At 43.9% G+C, this 17,502-nt stretch overlaps 1 protein-coding gene and 1 long non-coding RNA gene across 5 annotated transcripts in view; one reads left to right on the top strand and one right to left on the bottom strand.

Moving 5' to 3' along the window:
- The window catches only part of STK4 (serine/threonine kinase 4), a 74,159-nt gene extending 68,831 nt beyond the window's left edge, over positions 1 to 5,328 (top strand). Inside the window, exons 11-12 of one of the 2 annotated variants that reach the window (XR_005587769.1) lie at positions 1,819 to 2,171; positions 4,848 to 5,328. Coding sequence is in view for 1 of the 2 variants with exons in the window: in XM_039498189.1 (XP_039354123.1) it covers positions 1,819 to 1,977 (159 nt within the window). In the remaining variant the exon portion in view is untranslated. Of the gene's footprint in view, positions 1 to 1,818 lie in introns of both variants that reach the window. The other variant, XM_039498189.1, reaches the window with a different exon arrangement.
- A 384-nt stretch (positions 5,329 to 5,712) lies between these two features.
- Positions 5,713 to 17,456, bottom strand: LOC120380434. 3 transcript variants are annotated; one of them, XR_005587772.1, is made up of 4 exons: positions 16,970 to 17,456; positions 15,671 to 15,779; positions 14,151 to 14,227; positions 12,543 to 13,110 (listed from the first exon to the last, which is right to left on the bottom strand). It is a non-coding gene; the product is annotated as an uncharacterized LOC120380434 (long non-coding RNA). The 3 variants fall into 3 exon arrangements; XR_005587771.1 differs by lacking the exons at positions 12,543 to 13,110; positions 14,151 to 14,227; positions 15,671 to 15,779 and adding exons at positions 5,713 to 6,902; positions 7,594 to 7,802; XR_005587770.1 differs by lacking the exon at positions 15,671 to 15,779 and having other exon boundaries at positions 12,544 to 13,110.
- Between the last annotated feature and the right edge of the window lie 46 nt (positions 17,457 to 17,502).

Raw genomic sequence — 17,502 nt, 5'->3', positions numbered from 1 at the left:
CAACACCTTCTTTGTCCTCACCACTGGACCTTCCTCCTGATGTCTGATAACACTTGTACTTCTCAGACCTCCAGCAGTGTGCCTACTCACTCTCAGCTTCTTGCACACCTCTTGCTCCCAGTTCCTCTCCTCTGGCTCCCTTTGGCCTGACTAGAGTGAGCCCTTTTATAGCATCAGAGGGGCCTTAATTAGAGTCAGGTGATTAACAGCCTTACCTGACTCTTAGCAGGTTAATTGGAGTCAGGTGTTCTCATTAGCCTGGAGCAGCCCCTGCTCTGGTCACTCAGGGAACAGAAAACTGCTTATCCAGTGGCCAGTATATCTCCCTTCTACTACTCTGCTGTTCCCAACTGGCCTGGCTCTATCACACTAGGAACAAAGAATGTAGACCATACTGCTTCTCAGGGTAGAGTCCTCCATCCTGTGACTTCAAAAAAATGTACATGGGTATAATCCAGTAGAACATGAGCTCCCCATGCGACTCTGTTTTCAAAAGGGCCTACGCAGTCCTTGGATGCATAAAAAGGGGAACCTCGAGTAGGAGTGGAGAGGCTATTTTACTTCTGTATTTGGCACAAGTGCTGGAATACTGTGTCCAGTTCTGGTGCCCACAGTTCAAGAAGGATGTTAAGCTGGAGAGGGTTCAGAGAAGAGCCACAAGAATTATGATAAAAAAACGCACCGTATAGTCATAGACTCGAAGCTCAGTCTATTAACTTTCTCTTTGTTAAGCTAAAGGGGTGATTTGATTAGTCTAAATACCTACATGGGGAACAAACATTTAATAATGGGCTCTAGAATCTAGCAGACAAAGATCTAACACAATCCAATGGCTGGAAATGGAAGCTAGGCAAATTCAGACTGGAGCTAGGGCATACCTTTTTAACAGTGAGAGTAATTAACCATTGGAACAGTTTACCAAGGGTTGTGGTGGCTTCTCCATCACTGGCAATTTTTAAATCAAGACTGGATGCTTTTCTAAAAGCTCTGCTCTAGGAATTATTGTGGGGAAGTTCTATGGCCTGTATTATACAGAAGGCCAGACAAGATTATCACAATGGTCCCTCCTGGCCTTGGAATCTGATTTGATTCATAAGGAAGATGAATGTACTATTTCTGCTTTGGGATTTGGGATGAAAGATATATGTTGGACATTGTAGGGTGTCACTAAGTTTGACCTCTGGGACGTTTGGCTTTTTGGGTCTATTCCTAGCTGGTTTTAACTTACATTTTCTAAACTTCTCTCTGGTTCTTAATTCCTTGTAGCTAGACAATGAGGTGGGAATTCTTGCCACATACACATCATGAAAGGTTCCTTTCTAAGGGTTTATTATAGCTTGAAGTTGACTCTTTGCTTTCCTGGGAATTGTGTAATTCAGTTTTAACTTAATTGATGCTCCCCAGACAAGATGGCCCACCTGTTGTGATGTGCATCTTGATTCCCACTCTCTCGCTCCAAAAAGCAGCTTAGTTTTGGAACGTGCGTGGGGGGTGATTGGCAGTAATCCTGGTTATGAAGAGAAAAAGGTGCTTGCTTCCAGGTTATGTAAATGGAGAGGGCTATAGTAACCCACATATGGGCATATTTGACATGTATATATTTCACAAGCATGTCACTTACTTGTCCTCTTGTTTCTCAATTAACCCCTTATTGTTTTTCCTTGGTTAGTTCAAAACCATTTTTCTGCCTACTGTTAGGATGCTGTGTGAATTTTTATAATCTGTCAGAGCAGAATTCCCTGCAGAAGTGTTGATCTTTTCTGTCCGGTACCTGCACAGGCTCTGACGTTGGTATGCATTCTGTTTCCTTTCTGCTAGTTAAAGAGCTGGGGCGTAGAGGAACTTCAGAGGAGACTCTCAGCACTCGATCCCATGATGGAACAGGAAATTGAAGAGATCCGCCAGAAGTATCAGTCTAAACGGCAGCCAATCCTTGATGCCATCGAAGCCAAGAAACGTCGGCAACAGAACTTTTGAGAGCGCCACTGGTAGAATAAATGTCCACCCTCTGAAACAATCAGAACCTTGCTTTTATGACTACTACGCAGATTGATTTCTATTGAAATGTGTTAGCAAAGTAGGGAGCAAAACTTCTGCTCACTTATTTTTCAATAGCACCTTTCTGAACTCAGGAATGCCATTAAGTGGGACATCCTGATGGATGGATAATGGTATGTTTTAATGTTGGATATATTTAAAATAGAAAGTGTATTGTTTCAGTTGTTACTGTTTTTAGAATAAACTTGTTTTAAATCAGGGGAACAGTTACAAATAAGACTAACATTGGTTCATTTTCTTGATGTAACTTTCAGTAGTCCATTTTCTTCCTTTTTGAATTTAATATGTACTGTGGTGTTTAACGGCTGCATCTCTTTTTTTTGTACAGGCTCAGTTTCAAACATTTTAACTGTCTTACTACTGTTAAGGTACCGTGGAAAGTGTTAAATTGAAGAGGTCACTGCAAAGAGTAGACAAGAAGATGCAGGAACTATTCCCACCTTTGGAAGGGAACAAATCTTACTTTTAAAAAAGCCTGTAATAAGCCCCATGCCTTATCCCATGCGCTTTAAGCAAGTGTTTTTTGAGACCATTGTTTTGTCTTGTGTGTACTGTATAAATTAATACTGGTAGATTAAGCATGTTGCTGTGCTTCCATCAAATGCTGTTCTGCAGTTTAAAAGCCTCACTGACTTAAACCAAAAACCAAGCAGAGTTCCAATGTAAAACAAAGCAGATGCTCTTTCATCTGCATCCTGGGAAATATCCTTCATTTAGTTCCTACTAGCATTGGAGTGCTAAAAAATTGTGTGAACCCCCTCTTGGGAAGTTAGATATTTTGCTCCACTAAGGAGAGGATTTAAAAATATTTCACTAATTATGGTGATTTACAGGGCTTTACAATTTCAAGCTTCCATCTTTAGATGAAAAATTAATTGCATAATTTTTTACTTAGAGGTCAAGTACAGCCGAAAAGCTCAGCTGAAAATAAAGAGAGGTTATGCAAAAGATTAAACAACAATATATTGATGCCAGATGGGTTGGGCGACTGAAGTTCCAACTTAACCTGTTCTGCATTTAATATGGCCAAGATCAACCTCTTCCAGTTTTTCTGGACACACTGGTAAATAGTTATCCCAGACAGAACACACACTATGTAAAAGTCTGCCTTTTTCATGGTATTAACGGCTTGTGGACAATCACCAGATTGTACATTTACAGTCAGTGCGAGTCAAGTTACCTTGAAATGATTTAATAAACTTACACTGACATGATAAAGAGCAAAACAGAAAAAGTCATCCAGGTATCTCTAGTTATAGATGCAGAGACCTAACAGTGGGTGTGCTGTGCATTGGCAACAGTAGAGCAAAGCTAATGTTGGATTCGATTTTAGGATCCACTTGTAGATTTTAGGATAACTTGTAGTTATTCCACATAAGATGAACTGTTTGTAAAGAGCAAGTATTTCAATTATTTTCTTTCTCTGATAGAGGGACTAGTTTTCATGTCATCCTTCTGAACCAGACCTTGGTACCACACACACATAAATATCAATGTCTCCTGAAATCAAATGCTTCTAGTAACAAGAAAGGTTCCCATCATAGCTGGTGGAAGCATTATAGTTTTAGACCCTTTTGTTTCTTGGGATTGTACCTTCAGCTGCTGTAAATCAGTGAGCTCCGTTGGCATAGGAGGAGTCATGCCAATTTACACTCCTGAGGATCTGGCTTTTAACAGCTTCAGTTGATTCCTCAGCTGCAAATAGAGCTAATATAATGGACTCCAAGAGCTCAGCAGCCTAGTCAGGCAGACTCTGGAAAGAAAGGGAGGCAGTCGGCAATGTGGTTTGGCACAACATGGGAACAATCTTCCATGCGTACCCACATTAACCAGCTGTGGGGAAGGCATAATTTTTTATAGCCTCAAATATTGCAAAAGTTTCTAGCATGAAGATCTTGAAAGAAACCAAGTAACTTGAGTTAAAATCACTTCCACAGCACAAGCTAAATAATTTAAACCTCTCATTTTGTTAGTAGATGACAATCTCTTAGTAATAAGAATCTGGCAATTTAAATGAACCATGCAGGCTAGTAAGCGCCTGTGTTGACAATACAGCACACTAATAATGCTGGACACAAACACACCATCTGCAATACTTATTAAAAATTCATCCAATGTGTGTGTTTTCTCGCTTAAAAATATTTATTAAAGATGCTCAAATGATTTTTTTTAGGGCTAGTGTTCATTACATTCCCTTGCTTAAATGAAGCTGCCAGTAACAAGATGCAATTTTTGTATTTTAAATACTGGCTCATGGCTTAGTTACTCCTAGTACATATGTATTTTGCCTCTGGCAGGATGCACATGTACAATACGAGTGACTTGATAGCAAGCTAAGTGCATTGCTTACATGTCAAGTAGACTGTTCTGTTAGGAATGGTTTGTCTTTGTACCATATTTACCATTGATAGAGACAACTTCTTTCAGCAACAGGAAGACATTGAGATGCCCATATTTTACTTAAAACACTGAAGTTGGGTGGTTGACTTCAGTTTTCACTTTACTGAGTGCATAACCTGATTGATATAATTAGTGCTTACAGCCCAGTATAGTGTTAGTGAAATAACTTGCACTGAAATGGTTGGGTATAAAAAAAAAATCACAGTAAAAGAACCCAAATATGTGAAAGTAAGACGTGGTCCAATGGTTTAATTTTCTCTTAAATCTGCCTTAATGCCCATAAGAATTGAGGCCTACAACTAGATTTGCTACTCTGAGTTTGAACAAAAATGGGAATTTTTTCACCTTCAAGAATTTGTAATCTTAACTAGAGACATTTCCCTTTTCAGAACTCCTGCAGGAGCCTCTCCTTAAATTCCTCCAGCTTGTGACAACTGAGGCTTATATCCTGAGGGAAGGTAATTCAGGCAACATTTTTAAGCAATGTGTTCATTTAATTGTAAAATTATATTCACCTGCTTTATGGGTCCATATGCATTACTGAAAAGTGTTCTGGACAAAGTGTCGTCATCACTTTCCAACCTGCAAAGATGCTGATGATGTCAGTTACGTGAGACTTAATAATGTGAAGTTTGTAGCTTTAACTTTTTGTAACAAATTAGTGACACTGGCATAAAGTGCTGACTTGAAATGCTATTTTGTAAGAGCTGACTGTATATATTAGTATTGTCATTAGTTTGTATATGTATGAAAAGTGACTTATTGCATTTCTTTAAAGTTTGATACAGGAGATCTCGTTTGAATGATCTTGCTCAAATATCTTGCCTTATTTGTTCAAAATGACAAATAAACTGCCCTAAATGAAAGTCACAATGCTTTGACTATTTATGGGGAATTTAAGAGTCTTAATAGTACTGTAATTTTCTTGCTTGGGTAATAAGCACCAGAAACATTGAAAAATGTTCATATCTTTTAGAGCAGTTTTCTTAAGGGCAGGTTGGTTCAGAAATTGGTAACAAGATTTAGAACCTGTTGCCACTAGAGAACTGGTTCCCATCTATTCCTGTTCAGCAGTGGATCCATAAATTAACCATTGGAAGACTCTTTTCAGTGGCCTAGGAATTGGGAGTTGAGTCCAGTTTCTATTGGACGTTTTCTACAGAAATCAGTTAGCACCTTTTGTTATAGTCTCTACAGAAATCAAGTGCGTATGGAGACGGAACTTATTCCCTCTGAGGGGTACCTTGCACTGCCCCAGCTGCTTGCTGTACCTGTGCTGTGCCTACGACTTCACTCTTCAAGATGCTTTCCCTTTGTGAAAGTAGACATAGGTGCTGGGGACTTAAGTGCTTGAAGCCCAGATTTTCAGTGCTACAAAACCCTGGCTCATCTGGCACCTAAACACTCTCCACCTGCATTTTTGCTGTACAAGTCCTATAGGCACCTAAATTTCTGCCTCTGGGCATGCAAACTACTGCTTCCCTCAAGTCACCTGGACACCCATCTCACACTGTAGCTCCAGCATGATCCTCAAGCCAGGTGAAGATGAGCACTCACCCAGGCTGTGGAAGAAGCAGGGGAATGCTTTAGCCAGGTAAAGTTATAAAGGAAGCAGCATGGGGACCACCACTATCTCAAATGCCTTAGATGTCTAAGCTGGCTGACTCCAGGAGAAGGGTTCATGGCTATGATCTGCAAGCAAAACTAGGTGCCTCCCTCTAGGCCAGACTTAGATGCTTAACTCCTTGAGAGGGGCAGAGTTCAGGATACACTTCATCAGCATCTCCTCCTGGTTAATTTAGGCAGCTGCCTGCAAAGTATGCTGCGTTTCTCAGGCACCGCTCTCCAATGAAGAGGGGGTAGGGGGAGAACAGGGCACGTAGGCACAAACGCAGCTTTTGGGCATCTTAACTTGATGGAATCCACAAAGCCTGAGTATGGCCATGCTCAGCATCCCTGTGCTTTGTTCTTCTGTGGTTCTGGGCCATAAGGCATTGGGAGTGGGGAATAGTTTCTTTATCCAGCTTTATACTTCATCTCCTGCAGAAGACCTGGGTCTGTCCTCCTTAGTTTCATGTTACAGTTTCCGGGGATGGAAGGTGGACATGTTAGATATACAGAGTTTATAAACTACACATTAACCTAGTGGTTCCTCTATCTCTTGTAGAGCTGAATGAAATAATTGTTGGGGTGGGGGGTTGTATCTGAATATTGGGACATTTAAGAACATGGGAGCTAACTCAGAATTCCTGGGAGCTTGAAATTTGAGTTAGCAGTAAATTAAAGAAACACTGCCATCCTTCTCTGCCAGTGCACTCTGTATTCAACACTATTTCCTTGAACTGCTGCTGCAGGTGGAAAATCTATACTGGAAGGATGACAAAGTGAAGCAGAAGAAATTGAATTGATGCTGGATGCAGAGGAGTCATCTTTGGTTAGCCATGCTGAAAGAAATTAAATTAGGTCAGAGCATTTAAACACAATTCCTGAATTAAAGAAGAGTGGAGGACACTGTAGGTACTACAGCAAAATGACTAATGCCTGGAGATGGGGTATAGCATAGGCCTATTCAGAACACAGGTTATTGGCACACTTTGGAAGGGCAGAATGAAGACTGGAGTTGTGCAACTTCTGCTGTAGCAGTGACATCACCTTGGAACTGTTGTGTGTCTCAAATACTGACTAGTTCATGTGCATAGGGTTAATCTAGGACCATCATGCGCATTGCAACAATAGCTCTGGATGGCAAAGTATATAGCTAGCAAAGGTTCAAGAGTGCACAAGAAGCTGTATGAGCCAGGGGCTGGTACTTAGGCCATCACCCCTGAGCTTTGTCCCATATAAATGGGAAATATCTAGCAAGGTGGGGAGTTATAACACTGGCGGGGGGGGGAGTTCTCTCCCCCTCCTGTGCATATAAAACAAATAGCAACCTAGCAGTTTAGTGAGACTTGGAGGAGGTATAAATTCAATGTAAACTCCCAGAACTGTTAATGCTGCCGTAACAGGAAAACCTTCATTTTCTTTAACCCTTCGATAAGATCCTGAGGCCACATTCTAATAGTGAGCTGGGAAGTCGTACACATGAGTTCTGTGATGGGATGAGAGCCGAGGTCTCCTGGTTCAGCTACTGACCTGGGTAGTTCAGCATTTCATTGGGGGCCACAGGATGGTCCTATTCCCAGCCATCTCTCCAGTGCCTCCAGTCTCACTTCATCCCTTTTGCTCGTTTACCAGCACGAAGGCTAGAATCAGGCTATAGAAACAATGTTTGACAACACTTCCATCTTCCTCTTGGATCCAGCTATTTTTGTGCCAGAAGGAGAACAAAACTCGCCTCTGCTCTGGCGAACAAACACAAAAAGCAACATCAGCAGAAATATCCTCAACCTCCCAAAATGCCAGTCAGCCACTTCTAAGCACAAATTGATTTAAATCCCTGTTAAGTGGTTAAAGTCCAAGCAGACAGCCAGTTTTTGTTTCAAATATGAATAGAATTTGGCACTCCCAGCCCATCCACTTCACCACGCTCCCCATAAAATAAATATGCTAGGGCTGCATAGATACCAGAAGCCCCATCACCATCCTTTATTGCAGCATCCTTTGCCGGCTTCTGGGTTGGTCAATGCAGCTGAATGGCATAGCCCTGAGCCTCCCTCCTTTTAATAAGTGGATTGTTAAAGTGAGGGATGTCCTGATCATTGAAAAAGTTGAACTATAAGAATTACGTTCCACTTTCCTATATTCCGTGAATGATAGCTATGATCCTGCTACAAATAAGCCAAAGACTTACCAATTTTTCACTTATTAATAAGAAAGTTTGTTACAAGGAGGAGGAAAGAAAACATTTTTTCTTAACCTGAGGCTAGGACAAGAAGCAAGCGGCTTAAATTGCAGCAAGGGAGGTTTAGGTTGGACATTAGGAAAAACTTCCTAACTGTCAGAGTGGTTAAGCGCTGGAATAAATTGCCTAGGGAGGTTGTGGAATCTCCATCATTGGAGACTTTTAAGAGCGAGTTAGACAAACACCTGTCAGGAACCATCTAGATAATTAGTCCTGCCATGAGGTCAGGGGACTGGACTAGATGACTTCTCGAGGTCCCTTCCAGTTCTATGATTTGGAACTAACATCTTGATGGACTCATGATTTGGTTGCACGCATATTTGTTGGAACGCAGTGTCTCGCTCTGTGTGCTCCCTTTATTGTATTAGTGTCATTGTGCTTTTTCTCTGTATTGAAAATTTATACGCAATAGCTCAAAATTCTTCCTAGCCAGGTTCCTTAGTAGCTTAATCCTACGGTCAATCCAACAACCTCAAAGGAGATAGTTAAAGGGATAACTTTAAATCTAGTCAAAAATGTTAAGAGTAATTTTAATTACATTTGTTACTGATGCTTATAATGCAATTACTCATGTCATGGATATAAAACTGGACATGCAAACATGCACATGGGAGGATTCCCTTAACACTAGAAGAATGAGTCAATATTTGTATTAAAACTATATCGCAGTAAATGCAAAATTTAAAGTATAACATTGTTTCTTGGGCTCCAAAAAGCCACTATTGGAGACAACATACTGATTTAAAATCTATACCATGGAATTGTATAAGACTACAAAAATACTGGGAAAAATATACAAACAGTAAATGAACTGTGGGAGAACTGAACGTTTTTCCAGTGCATCCGAAGATGTTCTCTTGGAGATTCTTCCTGAAGGTTACTGTTTCTCAAATACATTTTTATATTCTCATGCAATCTTATGTATTGCACAGCAATGGAAACGAAAAAAGACCCCAGTGTTACAGGCATGGATTTCAGCCATCTCCAACACACCACCACTGACGAGCTAGTTAAAAAACAGATACAATTTTTACAAAATTAGAGTCCTGAGCTAGGGACAATGGTATAAAATGGGCTCTTCCTCTGCATGCACAGTGAATCGACTCCGCTACAGAACACACTCATCTGCAAAGAGCTACTTGTTTATCTGCATGAGCTCTACCAGAATCGCTAGGATATTCCAGTATATGCACATTGCAAAAACAAGCTGTAATGAGCACTGCACCCACCCGTGTCCTCCCTACCATCTGTTGTGATTTTACAATAAAATTTTCCTATTTATTTTATGTTTGCACTCCCCCCTAGCTGTGTGAAAGGCTCACAAAAACAAGAGACATCCGACAGACTACACACAAAATGCTATCAAATGCATAAAGCAAATAAACTGCAAAAACATTTTCCTTTAGCAGAATTTTCTATATTAGTATGGCTAATTCATAATTTTATCACAAGGCTGGAGAGACCTGATGTTTTCCTTAAAACCCCAGGACTTAGACGTGACTAAGAGAATCTCAGCTTTCATATTAAAGAGTTTCTAGCCCTCCTTGCTGTAGAGAAAAGTCTGATGCTGTGACCCAACTGAAGGCTCAAAAATCCAGAAACCAAATAACCCCAAATGTGTGGGATTTGCTTGTTTTTAATCTCATGAGTTTTTGAGGGGCCTGACTCATAATTTTTGAACATTGGAGGTGGGGAATACAGAGATAAAAGCAGGTAATTAAATTAATTCTCCTTTTATTCTTAGTTTTATAACCTTTAGCTAGAAGAAAACACTTAATCAGATTACCTTTTCATCATCATCTCAAGGCAAACTAATCAATAGCATCAATCATTTTTTCTCAGCCTGGAGAGCAGCTTTTGTAGCAACAACTTGATAAAGTGTTTAATTGATTTACCTACAAATACAATCATTCTTATGAAAAGTGATTAGGGAATTTGATTAGCAATATTATGAAGACCACACCATCATGTCAATGTTCCCTGAAGGGGCCCCAGGAAAGCGAAGGAGTCTGCTATTGTTCTTAGAAATTATGCTTTCAATCCTAGAGCCGTTTTTTGCAGCCTTCTTTTGCACTTGGATTCATGCAGTGAAGCAGGTAACACAATGGGCTATGATCACTAATTTGAGTGACACAGTCCAACCTTCATGCTCCAACTTCTTTCCAGCTCTGACAAACTCCAGCACCACAAGTTTTCTCTCATGTGCTAGCCATTTGGATTTCCCAATAGGCTTCCACTCCTGATATAATTACTTAGTAATACTGTACAACTCCTTGCATCGTCACAAAGAGCTGGAGAGGCTCAAATCATCCTAATCCTTCAGTCTCGTTCTTCATTGAGCAAAGTGCCCTTTGAAGACAATGGTGGTTTTGCTCAATTGTGGGCCGCAGAATTTGCCCCAGGTGTTACTGGTTTTGCTCTACAACTAGGGTTCAGACAGGTTTTCCATTAGAAACTCTGAGAAAGACAGGGTAGCATTGTCATTTCATAGAGCACAGCAGGCTGGAATTTGTAGATTATTTTTTTTCTAGCTGTTAAGTAGGTAGAAATTAAATCCCGCTTTGTTGCTAATCATTTGGTCAATTCTAGCCCAAAAGACAGCTTGATAACTCTTTAAACAGGAGAGGCCAACACTTCCCTATACATTGCAATTCCTTCCTGTCAGAGTATCAGGAACCACTCCAGCCGAGTTTGTCATTTGAGCTGTCTGCCTGGGACATTTCAAGGACAAGGAGTCAATGGCAATGCACAGAGTCTCCTAGGAGAAGAGGGTGGGTTTTGGACAGCAGCAATGGCTACTTCAGAGATACAGCTGATTGATTCTGCCAGCTATAAATGCCAGCAGCAAAAAGGTATGCTGGGGAAAAGTTCCTGTGAAAGCCGGCAAGCGGGCACTGCAGAGCATGAGTAGCAGACCAACCCAAAAGGAGGGTATTCCTAGTGGACTGTTATATATCAGTTACAAAGTGGGGTTGCTATAGCTGCACCATCCAATGACCTGTGAGGATTAACGATTTGATGCTTGTGCAGTTCTCGGAGGGTATAAAGCACTGAGTGCTAGGTCATTATTCCAGACCTATAAGCAAGGTGGACCACGTTGGGTTTTCTAACTCTTGTTAAAAGCAGGGGTGACCTAATGCAGCCTGTGCATTACACAGCTTGGCTTGTAGCCTCTTTCATCTTTGATAGGGTGGCTACAAGGCCTGGCTTGCAACACTCAACATGCATCCTGGCAGCCTGTCTGGGACCTGGGATTTTCCATGAGCTACCCCTTCATAGAAAAGAGAGTGGCTGCCCTTCTGCTTCCTTGTGTGACGGATCCTGTGTCCCTTCCTCAGGAGCACGCAGCCTCTTAAAACACAACCCTGCAAATTGCTTCTTTGTTTCCAACAGCTTCTGAGAGGCCTGTGAAGTCAGAACAGCCTTTTCATGGCATGAGGGAGCCAGAGTTCAAATGGGGCTTGCTTTATGCCTAGGAAATGCACCATTAAAAATTAATGTTAAGGATCCTTTCTATGCATTTCTCACACCCAGTTAGTTGCCTGGCACACGTTCACTCCTATTCACAAGGCTTTGGAACTGCTAATCCATGATTTCATACCCTGAAGATAGTTCATTAAACTGGCTGTGTAGTAAGTGTAAATTAATGGTGGGGTGTGTGATCCTACATTTACCAGAAGGTAAAATCCAAGTCTCTCAGCAATGCATAAGGTCCCTTAGCCAGCCTTCCGGGGAAAGGCAGGGGGAGAGACACAGTTACTTAAGATGCCTAGGAGAGCTCTCAGGGTGTTAACTCCGTGTTACAGGTATATCTATGCTATGGAACTAGATGTGTCTTTTCTCAGCCCAACAGCTTGGGGTGCGTGGTGTGTCTGTAGAAAGGGGGGAAGGCAAGAAGATGAGGACACACACAAAAAAAAAAAGATGATGATGAATTAACCCAGTCAAGGCTAGAGCCCAGATCCTCCAAGCTGTTTGGGTGCCAGCAACAGACACTTCACTCTGTTCCAGCCCACTGACGTTCCCTTATAAATCCTCACAAATCCTAAGGCTGCTTTTAAAGGCACTTATCACAGGCACCCTCCTTCTACCACCCTCTCTCTGCAAATCAGGATTCAGACCTGTGTACCATGTGGTAAACAACAGGGCATTGCCATGAACATTCTGGTTTGCTGTGTCCATCGGAAGTCATTCTGGAAATAGGAAGTTTGCCCCCGGCCATTGAAGTTTCAGCCAACCTAACAGTCCCAGCCCAAACAAGCCAATTTAATTTTGCATAACATTAAAGCTCTGAGCTGCCCCAGAAAGAACCAGGTTGCAGAGTGGGTCACTTGGATCTTTAATAAAATATACAGTTTGCATTCCATGCATAGATATAAAATTACTTTACATGCTTTTTAATTATTTGCATAATTCTTTCAATTAACACAGTTTTCACCTTTAAATACATTTTGCTACTGGAATATTTAAGGAGTGAAGGGAAACCCCTTCCTGTATTGTGTAGCAGGAGCTGGTGGACTCCCAGAGCAGAAGGGGAATTCATCAGTGATCACTTCTCACTGAGAGAAGGAGTGAGGCTTGAATCACAGCGATGTTGATTTCTTGATACTGGAAGACTCTGATGAATAATATCAGTGTCTAGCTACCTTCATCCCTCAATGTCTCTCTTGGAACCAGTTTACAATGCACCCCATGTTGTCCTTCGTGCAGTGGATTTGAAAGGACTAAACAGCTGTTTCTCGTCCAATTCTTCCCTCTGAGCAGCTGATCCTACGTTGGTGTGTTGCTGAGAGCTGCCATCCCCACAGCTGAATGAAAATCAGGTGTTGGCAGGGGTTTTAGGCCCAGATTTTCACACATGCACAGGCACAAGTGTGCACATGCACATTCAATCCCTTTGAATTAGTTAGCAGCTGTGTGCACTACCCTAGCTGTGTGCACAGATGGCCAGTTGGGACATCTCATTGCAGAAACTACGCACCTAGGTTATTCATCTGCACAGATACGATAACCTGGGATTCATTGGATTTGTGACCATATTATGTTCTTAAACCTTTAAAATGATGACACATCCACCATGTCCTCCAAAAACCAGTCTTTTAAATATATATTTATTTCACTATTCCAGCTAATACTCAATTTCAAACTAGAGCACCTGGGATAAGAAAAATATCTATGTGATTAACACTCAGCCAGGAGCTCTTCTAATAGCAACCCTAATAGGAAACCCCTTGGTGTGCCCATTTGATCCCTCGGTCTGCAGCTTTTGCTATATTTCCTGCCGGGTCAGACATCTGCAACATTCTAGCACCCAAAGTGATTCCAGGCTTGAGCTCAGGGCAGCTCCCTGTACTGCTGAACTCAAACGCAACAGACCAAGTCCTCAGTCCCCCTCTCTGGTAGCTGAGAGGGGAATTCTGGTGTGGCAGAGAGCTGGCTCTATGGCACTGACTCTAAGCTCCCTCCTCTCTACCAGTGTAAGGAGCTGGAAGGAATGCGACACTCAGGCAGAGTGGTCCCTGCTGGGCCAGTCCCCAGCCCACCCTGGGATCTGGGGAACAGAATCACCTTTCCCAGCTCCTCATGTCCTACACGGAGCCCAGCTCAGCCAGACCCAAAGATACAGCTCAATATTTACTGCCTTTGTTTCTACAGCAAGAAAGCTGCCTATTAAAACAGCATCCTTGGCCTCTACATGAAGAGTCTCCTCTCTACAGGGCTCTGCTTGGTTTCCAGGGAAACACCCTCTCCCAAGCATCAGGGTGCACAGATACTATGGTGATCAGGGCCCATAAAAGGGGAAGCAGATTCCACAGCCAAGGAGCCCCTGCAGCAATGGTTCACTCACAAGTAGATGGTGAGAGCTCAGATAGCAATTGGGCCCAGGCTTTAGAAGGAGGCTTGACAGGGAGCCCAGACCATGCACTGTGGATGACAATAAATTCAAATCAGAACGTCTCAGTTTAAAACCACCACCACCACCACCACCTATTCATTCTAATGCGTCCCCAGGTGTAGTCTTGTCGCTTTCCCCGTTAGTTCTAACCCGCTTTGCCTGATCCCGGGTGGCTGCAGGGTGATTAAATCAGCCCTAGACGTCAATATTGAAGGTTAACGTCATGCAATTTTTTCAGCTGAGGCCACAGAAACATATATTGGCTGTGGCGACAAGACAATTTTTAGAGCTTTGACCTTCCCGGTGCCCCTCCCCTTGATCCCCTGGCCATACTGCAACAGTGGCTCAAACATGATGCTTACTGGCCTGCTCCAGTGGAGGGCCTGCAAGCACAGGATTCCCATTGGCGTATAATTCATTTATAACATTAAGGGCAGATTTTCAAGGCCTATAGCTAAGCAATTGCAGGCTGATTGGCACAGGCATTTCCTGCAACTCAGGTCACTGCAAACACAGATGGCCAGCTCTGGTCACCGGCACAACCAATGACCCAATCTGCACAGATGTGTTAACAGTGCACAGAAATACAATTACACACACGCCTTGCATGCGCAAGTAGGTGGCTAACTTTTAGCAAAAGCAGCCTGCACATCTTCATACACTCAGTGTGGAATAGCACTGCAGTGTCATTCCATCCCTACCCGCCCTCCTGCTAAGCTTTGCACAATACTTGTTGCCATTGGACAGAAATAGGACAACTAACCTAGCAGCTGAGCAATGCTGAGTTGGGGTTTGTGTGATAAAGCCTCCTGCTTTGCAGCAATACAGGTCAAGGAATGTCCTAAAATCAGGTTGTGTTTGTTTTTTCAAATCTTTGGGAGGTTTCCCAAACTCCTCCCGTCTCTGTAGGCACCTGGGCTGCCCAGACGCTACTTTTGCACTTGAGAAAGATGATTGTCTCTGTGTCCAGTGCAGATATGACACCCTTGCAGAGCATTAGAAGTGAGCAAATCCCATTCATTGAGAGGGAGTTAGCATTTCCCTGTGGTTACAGGCGGGCAGAGGAGCTCTAGAATAGCTATTTTCTGCACTTAACTACAATGGGTAAGAGCCACAGTTGATGTAAATCAGTGTCATTCCTCTGAACTCAAGGGACCAGTCACCAGTGTCAAATCGATGCCAGCGGGGGAATGGGGGGGTGTCCGTCCCTGGGTCTCATGGAACAAGAGGCTCTCAAGGGAAATCTTGGTTCAATTTGCTTTTTAAATGTTAGCAAAGTTAGCTCCTTGCCACAGGTTACAGATCCCTAAATGTTACAAAGGGGGCCTGGCTTCTACAAAGAAAGAATGAACCTTTACCCTGGCCATGAACAAGAAATGCTGGTGCCTTTCCAGAGCTGCCAGTCCTGTTTGTTAATGGCTTGGTTTGGGACAGGTGGTGCCCGTTGGGTGGGAGGAGGGAGAGGCACTCACATAATTGTATTGTCTGCTCTTGATGCTGAAGACTCTAATAGCGAAACGTGTGGTACAATGCACCCCTCTGCTGGCTTCAGCCCCATGAAGAATGGGACAGAAGGGATTGCTTTCAAAGACAGGAAGGGACAGTGCTGGGAGTACCTGCCACCTCCGGTTTCTGGGGGGTTACAGCTGCAGAGGGTCTGTTCCCACTTGGACTTTTCTGGCTAGATTTACTCTAGAAGCTTCCAGAAAGCAAGGCCAGTGGGGCTGGGTTAAAGCTGAGGATCTGTGGCAGAGGCCTCTGCAGCGCATGGTGCACAGAACACTGATCTGCCCAGATCCCAGACAGCACCCTGTCTAGTCCAGCGCAGCAAAGGCCAGGCCAGGCCCAGCCCAGCTCACTTTAGCCTCACAAGGAAGGCTTGGCCTATTGCTTGGCTTTCCAGCAACCCACAAAGGGCCACATCATCCCTGTCACCACCATCACCCACGCAGCAGCCTTTCCCTCACCGACCAGCTGCTTCATGCCAGCCTGGGTGCCTTTGCCATGTACTGTCTCCAAGGGGGCAGCTTCCAAGCAGCTGTGACCCATAGAGTCCAAAAGGACCCCACACCCTTTCTCGCTGAGCCCAGAGGAGCCCCGTTTGGTCTCTCCTACCCTGCCCTTAGGGCCCCTGGGCAGGGGCAGTGGAGCATCCCCACCCCTGGTGGCCCCCAGCCCGGAACTTTGCTGGGTTCCTTTAGCACAATTTCCCACCAGCACCACTTGCCTTTGTGAGTAAACTAACCCCCATCTGCTGGGTGTAAGGCTCTTCATTGGCGGGGGGGGGGAGAGGGGAGAACCACTAAATTCATTACAGTCACCAGGGGGCCTGCTCTGGAGCCCACTGAAGCCAATGGAGAGACTCCCCTCAACTGCAGTGGGCTCTGGGTCAGGCCCCAAACAGGGACAGAGATGAGCACTGCATTTGCAGAAACCCCTGGGCCAGCCTGGCTGTCTCAGACCCTCCATCACTCTGGGTGGCCTGTCAGTCTGAGTGGCTGTTTTCCCAGCCGCTCCCAGGAGGAAGCTCAGCCTGCTGATGCTAATGGAGAGCAGAACAGGCAGCTCAATGTCTGACCCCGTGACCAGCGCCGGGGACTCAAACATGGCTTGAGGGGGAGTGCTTTTATATTTAGAAAGACAAATTGGTTATTTTTTTCCCCTTTGATGACGTTACCAAGGAACGTGACCTAGAAACCCAAAAGCCACACAGGAAACAAGGCAGATCTGTAGAGAGCCCAGCTATGCCAGTATCATGGGGGTACGCTCACCACAGGGATGCCTCCTTGAGTCTCCTCTGGGGATTAGCTCTCAATCAGTCTGATGCCCCCCTCCTTCGGCTGCTCACCCCATGGACTCTGCCTCTGGACTCAGGTTACTCCCACTTTGTGACTCAGCCCTCCAGGCAGGTCACTAGAGTCCTCCTCTTTGACAGCAACAGAGTCCCTCTGGACCAGCTGGCAAGGTGGCATCTCCCACAGTCCTGTGCTGCTTCCCAGCAACTGGTAGGGGAACCCAGGCCCACCTGCTACTCTGGGTTCTAATCCAGGGACTCTATAATCTGAAACTAAGGTCTGCACAATCTTTCACCTTGCTGCTCCTCCCACAGGCTTTCTTCTCCATGCTTCTGGGTAAACCCTATCCCCAGGGCCAGGATCCTGCTCTGGCTTCTCTCTCTAGGTGTCCTCTTTAACCCACAGTTTAACTACCACCTTCCACACTACAGCCCCCTCCTACCACAAACATCCCAGCTGTATACCTTAGTCATGCCCCCCCCCCCCTATCAGCCATTAGTCATTTTCAA

The sequence above is a fragment of the Mauremys reevesii genome, linkage group 13, assembly GCF_016161935.1.
Source record: "Mauremys reevesii isolate NIE-2019 linkage group 13, ASM1616193v1, whole genome shotgun sequence".
Classification (NCBI taxonomy): domain Eukaryota; kingdom Metazoa; phylum Chordata; order Testudines; family Geoemydidae; genus Mauremys; species Mauremys reevesii.
The sequence above is the reverse complement of the archived record's forward strand: the minus strand, read 5'-3'. Positions and strand labels throughout refer to the sequence as shown.